The 9744-nt window shown below is 41.5% G+C and overlaps 1 protein-coding gene across 1 annotated transcript in view; it reads left to right on the forward strand.

The window, feature by feature from the left end:
• LOC109832772 (primary amine oxidase-like) overlaps window positions 1–9744 on the forward strand; it is an 18091-nt gene that overhangs the window by 2397 nt on the left and 5950 nt on the right. Inside the window, exon 2 of the mRNA XM_020400188.1 lies at window positions 1–435. This exon is cut by the window's left edge and continues 359 nt beyond it. Within this exon, the coding sequence (XP_020255777.1) occupies window positions 1–435 (435 nt within the window). The remainder of the gene's footprint in view (window positions 436–9744) is intronic.

Below are 9744 nucleotides of genomic sequence, written 5' to 3' on the forward strand. Positions count from 1 at the left end.
ATGGAGCAACAGAAAGGGAGGAGCTTCAGAGTGGAAGGGCACGTGGTGAGATGGGCAGGATGGGAGTTTCACGTGAAGCCGGACGCACGTGCTGGTCCGGTGGTGTCACGTGCGAGGCTTGTGGATCCGGAGAGCGGAGAGACGAGGGATGTTATGTACAAAGGGATGACGTCGGAGCTTTTCGTGCCGTACATGGATCCGACGGAGGGGTGGTACTTCAAGTCGTATTTGGACGCCGGGCAGTATGGGATGGGGATGATGGCCTACCCGTTGGTGAGGCTCAACGACTGCCCGAGGGGAGCGTATTATATGGACGCCGTTTTCCACCGGGCCGACGGACGGCCGTTCGTTCGGGAGGATGTCCTGTGCTTGTTCGAGAAGTACGATGGGGGAGTTGCTTGGAGGCACTCGGAGACTGCGTTTAGAGACCAAACGGTGAGTATGTATATATATAATCTTTTACTATTGTACGCTTTATGGTTTGAGAGGGATTCGGATCTTCTCCACTATAAAAAAAATAGTGGAGGGACCACTACATAATCACAACCATTGATTATCTAGTTGATGGTTATGATTTTTTCTTTTAGTGCAAATTAGGAATGAGTGCAATACACGGGGGTATGGTAAGTGTTAGATTTAGATTGTATCATAACCGCCTACTAAATAATCAATGTTTAAGATTAAAAGTAGTGGTCTCTCCACTACTTTTTTGTAGTGAAGAGGATCCAAATCCGAGAGGGAGATGCTGCCTATAATTTGTTGAGCTAGTGAAATAAGCTGCGTACCTAGAGATATGCCTAATTAACAGAACAAGTCTCCTTACGATCGAACATGTGTCTCTAGCTTGATAAATTATCTGAAGATGGAAAATTATGCAAGCAAGTGTAGGTTTTTATTGGAGCATCTCTATTAAGTAAATTAGGATAACTTTCTTTCACGAAATTAACTACAATTAATGAACTTTCATTTGTGAGTTATGTACAAAAATATCATTGAATTGATACAGATGTTAATATATATGTCCTGACTCATATTTCAAAATTGATATAAATATTGATACGATGGGTACGTATACCATATCCTGCTCGTATTCCATCTGTTTTCACGTGAAATGTTGCCGTGCTGATCGCATTTCCTGACCACTTGGTAGGCCTCAAAGTCAGAAATTAAATGAACAAACCTAACTGAAGTCCATGTCTGTAAAGTCAAGACGTGGCTACTTCAGTGTTGCAGAATCATCCTCGGAAGCTTCAGATGGAAAACAGAACACATCCTTCGAATGTAAAGACTCAATTAACGTCTTTGTACGGATAGCTCATCTCTAATTTATAAGTACATATTAATCTGAACGTGAATAATAGGAGATACTTAATGTAGTAAAATCCACCATATACATATATATACATATTAATCTGAACGTGAATAATAGGAGATACTTAATGTAGTAAAATCCACCATATACATATATATACATATTAATCTGAACGTGAATAATAGGGGATAACTTAATGTAGTAAAACCCACCATATACATATATATTATATATATATTATATATATATATATATATATATAATATATATATAATAATATTATATATTATTGATATATATATATATATATAATATATATACTATATATATTGTATGGTTTCTCAATGTCAAAGTGCAACACTATTGCCAGCAACGGATTGTATAGACATTCCTGTATGTCGACTCGAAAGGCGGTACTGTCGACATCTTGTCGAATCGGGCTGCAACGAGCACTCGATAGCTATTCGAGCCTTCACGATTGACAATCGAAAGGCGTTACTTTCTCGGCGAGAGCGAGAGGATGACTCAGTCTCGAGCCTTTAGATCTCCCGCTGCAAACTTGACGTCGCATTAATGTTGCAGAACGCCATCGATTACATCTAGCCCCGAGCTTCATTAGGAAAAACCGGCGAGGGGGGGGGGGGGGGTTGAATAGGGTTAATGCTAATCTAATCTGATTTAATGCCAACTAAAACTTATTAACAAAATATATCCTAGCAAGATTTATACTCAATGAATAGTAAGGATATACAATATAAACAGGGAGATATAAACATGCAACAATGGCGATATGAAAATATACAAGAATAAATGCGTCAAAGCTAAACTCAAACACAAAAAAATAATCACGGAGTTCGGTCTTTCCGACCTACGTCTCCGTTCCCCACTCCCGGGGAGAATTCACTACACAACCGGGTTTTCTAGCTCACCTGAAAAACATTTACACCTCACAAGTTTGGTTTTCTAGCTCACCGGAAACTCTACAATCTCACACTCTTGCAATCACACTCTACACCCTCTAAGTGTTGGTCTCTAGCCCGTGTCCTTCCTCAAGTGTTCGGATTTTTATCACCCTCACTAGGCTTTACTACCGACGCCACTCCTCTTGGAATCAACGCCGTCTCTCACCATACACTTCTCTCGGTGTATAAGTGTATTACAAAGTAATCTCACAATAAAAGCACAAATACAATGTTTTGTTTTCTAATACAAGATAAGAACTCAATGTAAGCTCACACTCTAAGTCACACTCACCACAACCCAAATTATACAATGTATGAAAATACTGTAAGCTCAATGGTTGTATGTGTAAACAAAGAGTATTAATAAAATCAAACTAAACTCAATATAAAAATCTAGCTTATGGAAATGATAATCAAACATATAAATAGCTAGAGATTGAGTTTAGAAAACTTCTCCAAAGATAACAAGAGTGAAAGAGATGAGATGAAAGCCCAAACACGAATGGATGATCTCTTCTTCCTCTTGTGAAAATCTCTTCACAAAAAAAACTTGTAAACACACTTAAACAAACTTTAAATACCCTTTTAAACTTGTTTAAAAACTTCCTTAATTACCCTCATAAGTTAGAGGGTATGAGGTATATATAGGATCATAGAACAAGCCCTAAAACCAAGAAAAAACTAAGGAAAAAGATAAAAGAATGAAAACCTAAAAATCTAGAAAAACTAGCCATTAGAGGTCGTCAGTTGACTGATGAACAGTATCAGTCGACTGATGAGCTGACCGTTATAGGCAACTCATAGCTCATCAGTTGACTTAAGACCTCATTAGTTCACTGATAAAATCATCAGTCAACTAATAAAATCATCAGTCGATTGATAGTTCATCAGTCTGCCAAAAGCCAGGCGAGTTCATCAGTCGACTGATAAAATTCATCAGTCGACTGATAAGAAGTAATCAACCTGAAACAAATAGTAAATCTGATTTTTAAACCTCTTTTAAAAATAGAAAAAAAATTCTAAAAAATATAAAACTTTGAGAAATACTTATAAACATGATAATAAACATGTTACAAAAAGTATTTTTTGGAATTGCATCTCCCAAATGAGAAATCTCTTTATTTTGCAAAACATGAAAACTAAACAATACATGTTTTTGATATTTTGACTTAAACAATGTTTTAAAAACTTTTGAATGAGTTTATAGACTTAGAAAAAGATATAAACTAGTGTTATTAAGTACATAAACCAAGAATATAATATTTTATCGAAAATACACATATTTTGTAATCTTTTCCTAAGTTTAAAAGGTCCAAAACAGGGAAACTAAACAAGACATATTTTTGATATTTTGACTTAAACAATGTTTTAAAAACTTTTGAATGAGTTTATAGACTTAGGAAAAGATGTAAACTAGTGTTATTAAGTCCATAAACCAAGAATATAATATTTCATCGAAAATACACATATTTTACAATCTTTCAAAATAATAGACATGATAATCAAAACTTGATTTCAATGAAATCATAACAAGCACATATAAACATGAATATGTATTTATATACACATATTCGATTCATGTATTTGTGACTAAACACATAGTTTCCAAAAACAAAAATATTAAATATGGAACGTGTATATATATAAACAAGAATATATGTTTCATATTTATGTAAACTTAAAAACTATAAGAACTCAGAACGTGTATGTGTGTATATGATTGAGCTCTAAGCATTAACAAACAAGTATAAACTCTAAACTATAAAAACTATACCCAAGCAATCTTAATCTTTAATTAAGCTTGTCTTGGATGCAGATGAAGCTTGATCTTGAATATGACTTGAAGTGCAAATGGCTTCATACCGACTATTTCCGCTAACCTCCATTTGATATGATCGTTATGACGCAATTCTATCCAACCTCTGACATTGTTGTTTGTCTAGAATACCTAATAAGAAAATACAAACACTAGACAAACAATATTAACGATTATTTGTAAAACATCATCAAAATAAAAAGGCCAACATTCATAACTCATCGGACCACGTCGACGCCACCATGCCTCAGATCACGTCATATTTAATCCTGAGGTGATCTCTTCTCCAGTCGCCAACTAACACACCTGTAAAGCAGGAGCTGACTCAACCGCCAACCCTTGCTTCTTCACCGTCATCTTGTGCTCCGCCACAATGATGGTTCTACCCTTATACCATTAGTATAAATACGAGGTACTATTATAACAAAAAGCTTCTTCTGACTTAATGTACAATACCACTTTCTGAGCTACATCTGCAAATTATACTGCACACACAAGATCTCTAACAGTTTATTATTTTCCCACACTCAAGTTCACCAGCTGACTTGACCGTCAAAGGAACCATGGGGGAACCAGTCCTCGTCCTCTCACAGGTTTCTATATGTGCAGACTTCAACCACTTAACTCAGAACTAGATATTCGGTGAATGAAGCGGCCCCTCATCAACTTCACCCCCATCCAACTACGGATATAATTGATTATGTGATCATTTAACATCAATAGTTTAGCACCCACCATGGGGCTACTTTCTTTTTTGAGAAAGCATGTCTAGTTCTGAGGATAGGGCTGATCAATTTCACCCTATAGAACTATACCAGAGATATGTTACTCGAGCTCAGCTTGAAGGAGATCCATGAGAGCACATGTAGAAATCTTCCCGAGTCCCCTCTCCCTAGCTTTGGGACAAAGAAAATTTCTTATTATGGCAATCAACTTGATCATCAGGATGAAAATAGGGATGAATGATCTCGTTCATGTCAGGATGAAGATTATCAAACTCAATAGAGTTCTGACCTAGCTAAGAAGAGTCAACACAATTGTGTTCCTCTACAGCCTTAACAATAATTTTGGGGTATTTTCCAACTAACCATCCGACTACAACACTTTGACAAGGACACAAACTCAGAAGGACTTTGGATCAGGCTTGATCTCCTAGACGAGACCCGAGAGAAAGTGCTCCGGACCCAGGTTCACAAATCGGCAATGAATCGCCCGCGACTATAATAGCAGATCCGACCAAGAAGATTCAACGCTGGTGACCTCGTCCTTCGCAAAACTACTTTCAACAAAGACACCCAAAGAGGCAAGCTAGCTCCCAACTAGGAAGGCCCTGATACAGTCCTAGAAGAGCTGCGAACAGGCATCTATCAGCTAAGGGCCCAGATGGGAGAGTCCTACAATATCCCTGGAACGTTGAGCACTTGAGGCAATATTTTCAATAATTCTATAAATTTCATTCAGTATTAATAGAATTATTATTGAAACTGACTCGATTTATGTTTCGCACTCCTGTAGTGCCAAATCTATGCAGAAATTCTAAGCCCTTGGTGCCTTCTCAGGGTAAACCTAATGCACCCTCACCATATGGTCGACACCTATATTTACCACTCGACCATCATGGCAGGCCAAAAAGACCCAGATATCTATGAAAATCCTGGGCACCCAACCTCACGGTTGTCATTTTACCAAAGCCCTAGTTTTACCGTGGGCACACAACCTCAGGATTGTCCATTTGCCAAAGCCCTAGTTTCATCCTGGACACACAACCTTAGGGTTGTCATTTTACTAAAGCCCTAGTTTTATCCTCGGCACACAATCTCAAGGTTGTCCATTTGCTAAAGATCCAGGCATCTACGTAAGTCCTGGGCACCCAACCAGGGTTGTCCTTTTGCCAAAACCCCATTTTTATCTTGGGCACATAACCTTAGGGTTTTCTATTTGCCAAAGACCCAATCGTGTATGTAAGTTCTGGGCACCCAACCTCAGGATTGTTATTTTGACAAAGACCCAGACTTCTACGTAAATCCTGGGCACCCAACTTTAGGGTTGTCATTTTGCTAAAGACTCAGGCGTCTATGCAAGTCCTGGATACCCAACATCAAGGTTATCATTTTTCTAATGACCCAGATATCTATGTAAGTCCTGAGCATCTAACCTTAGGGTTGTCATTTTGCTAAAGACCCAGGCATCTACGTCAGTCCTGGGCACCCAACCTCAGGGTTGTCACTTTGCCGAAAAGACATTGGCGCCCCCATTAAGTCCAAGACGCGTACCCTAAGCCCTTGGTATCATCATGAGTAAACCCAAGGCGTAGAGTTCAACTATTCTATTGTATTAAAAAAAAGACCTAGGCACTTCAACTTGCTAGTCTTCGTCGATAAAAGACCCATACATCTCACCAACAAGAGGCATAAAATGAGCCAGTCATATCAACCCCTTAACACTCGGGTCATCCCAACACAGCAGACTCATAACAATCTACACTTGTTACTCTTAGGGATCAGAACAAAGCTACAAGCAAATAAAGCAAAAACAAGGAATAATTGAAGGCAGGCAGGCAGACTCCAGAATGAGAGCAAAGTCACTATTTATTCCAAGCTTCAAAGTTTATTACAAAATTTATTACAAGTTCATTACAATATCCATGACAATATTTACAAAATGCATGTCGGTATTTACAAAAAAAAAAGAAGATACAAGCTTTCAGATCTCTCAACCAGATCTGGGAGTAGTGCTTGGTAGGTCCTGAGCAGGGGCTTTGGGAGCAGCAACAACAGAAGAAGAAGCAACAGGGTCCTCTCCAGGGGCGTCCTCTCCATGGGGAGGGTAAAAACGATCAAGCGTAGGACGAGAGCCAAGAGGGAGCAGTGAGGATAGGTAGTCAACACCAGCCTTACAAGCTAAAGTCACTTCGGTTTTAACCAGGGGGCCCTGGCACCAGTTGTCGACCACCTTCGCCCTATACTGCTCTGAGTCCAGATGAGTAAGTCAATCCTCTAGGTCCTTGACAATTGTCACGGATGCCTGATGAGTCGACCGCTCCTCCTTGAGGTCCCGCCTCAGTTGATCAGCCGAAAGACGAATCGATCGAGCATCCTCCTTAACCACCTCCTTGAGGTGAGTCTTGGACTCAAGTTCCCCCTCCAGATAAGTTACCCGACCGTCCTGCTCAGAGACTCCCTGCTAGAGTCAGTTGACCTCACCCTTCAGCTGGGCCACCTTGCCTTGGAGCTTCTCGATCGAAGCCGCTTGCTTGGAGCCATGGGATTGTATTCTCTTAAGGAGGTTTTCCCTCGCATCTACCTCCCAGTGCCAGCGGGTCTCGTTGCCATTCATCTTGGCCTCCAAGGTAGCTATCTTCTTTTCTGTTTCCTCCTTAGCTGACTTTTCCTTAGCCAGGTCAGCCTGCCACCCCGCTGGAGAATTAAGGGCCATATGCAACCCAACATTTGGCATGTTCTGTAAGAACCCTCATCCATCTGGAGGCAGAACTATTGGATGGCTCGGATTGGGGCAATTGAAGACCCCAAGAACAAAGAGTCGATGTCGAAAGATGCCTTCGTGATGAACCTCCCGCCCTCTGGGAATTCCCTCCTGGGCGAACAAGGGCCCGGTAGCACTCCCATCAACATGGCCTTAGCCTTCTCCCAGACCTGGGGGTCGAGCTCCTAATTCCAGTGGTGAAATGGCCAGATCTCCTCTTCTTCCTCGCTAGCATCGCCCACTGCAGATGCTGGAAGGGGTGCCGCTTACTCCTTAAAACCCCCGGAAGTCGCCATAAGCTCCTTTCCTAGCCTACAAGATGGCTCGAGCACAGGGCTCGGATTGGCCGCCTCCTTGATCGGGGCCCCAACTTTAGTAGCCTTGACTGCTGGGGCCACCCTCTTAGGACTAGGAGGGGAAGAGTCATCGATGATGATGACCTTATCTGGCCGACAAGCTTGGACAGCAAAGTGCTGTTCCTCGACCGGCTGTTGCTCTTTGGCCAAGTTGACTTGGACCGGCTTAGTCGGCTTACTGGACCCTTAGTCCTTCTTGGTCTTCACCTTCTTCACCTTTGCTCTCTGTCCTCCCCAGTTGGGTAGTGATCTCGATGACCCGTTACCTCAAGCAGCCAACCTCCTCAAGGTCGAGGTTTCCCCTTAACCTCTTCTGGAGCCTTGAGGCTGAGCCTAACTCCTCGCCTATCGAATCCAACAGACTCACCCTCACCTTGTCAGCCTCAGTAGGGAGGACCATCGAGACACCTGCCATCCGGAGGGATACCGTCTTGAAGAGATTGCCTCTCTCCCGAGACCCGACATAGGAACAGATCTTCTCCAGCTACCACCTCTCCTCGACGGTAAGGACACACGGATTCAGCACGTCCTTGGTTACTTTAGGCTAATCAAGGCAGGAGAGGATGCCATCGGCACTAAAGACCCACACGAACTGCTCCTTCCAGTCTCTGTTTGACTCAGGAGCATCCGAGATAAGCTTTCCATGTCCACTGTAGTGGAGGAAGTAGTGGGGGTCTCTCCTCGTTGACTTGATGCTGACCAGATGCCTCAGTAAGCGCATGCTCGGTAGGACGCCGACCCGGTGGCAGATTATGACGAAGCCTACCAGAACCCAATTGTATTTGGGGTGAACTAAAAGGGGGAAACCCCCAGAGTAACGCATACATCCCTAATGAAGGAATGGAGTGGCAGCTGGAGCCCATACTCGAGATGGGTGAGATACAACGACGCATTGTTCTAGTTGAGGCGGTATACCGGCTCCTCCCCACTTAGTGCTGCAAGTGTAAAGGCCTTAGGGAGATTGTAGAGCTCGTAGTATTGTTTGAGCTCTCCGACAAAGACTTTGGAGCAGATTGGCTAGAGAAGAGCGATCCTCTCCTCATTGCGGCCAGAGGTGGAAGTTTGAGAGGCCATTCAAAAATTTTGATTGCAAAAGACTTGGGAAAGTTGAAAGAGACAAGCGCCAATGATTTAGAGTAGGAGTTTGTGAAGAAAATTCTTCTTCGCCCCCAATGAGTTATTTATAATATTCAAGAGGAACACGTGGATTAATCTGGATGGTCGGCTTATTTCAAAATGAATAAGCGAGATTCACCTTGAAATCTCTAACGTTTCACATAAAACTCGAAGCACCGCTCCTCTTTACTACACGCCTCTTCGCTCGAAAATTAAAGCGACGCCATAATTCTCTGACATCTAACAACGTCATCATGTCGTTTCAAATAGTGATGTTTTACCTACCCAATAAAGACTTCTAGAAACTCACTAAACGACATCTATTCGAGGAATAGTCGGCCAGACCTAGTCGACTCCCAATTGCCGATAATAGTCTTCAAAGAAGAACTCTCAGGCACTCACCCCAAGAAGCTCAAGCACCAACTAGCGAAAGCAGTCGACCAGATCGGTTCCAGACTTATATAAAAACAAACACATCAGAAATAACTGCTCAAGTTCGAGACATATTCTCCTAACAAAGGATAAGCAACCTTGAGTCAGCAGTCAAGTTTACAAGTCTATGATGGAGCTAAGTCTTTCAGAAGACATAAATTAAGATTGCACAACACAAGAAAAGTAATTCTGACTCAAAAATCTCTTTTTATTCATTAATAAAGTGTATTTACAAGTACAATGTATACATATATACAATGAAAGCAA

Source organism: Asparagus officinalis, chromosome 1, assembly GCF_001876935.1.
Source record: "Asparagus officinalis chromosome 1, Aspof.V1, whole genome shotgun sequence".
NCBI classification, from domain to species: Eukaryota; Viridiplantae; Streptophyta; class Magnoliopsida; order Asparagales; family Asparagaceae; genus Asparagus; species Asparagus officinalis.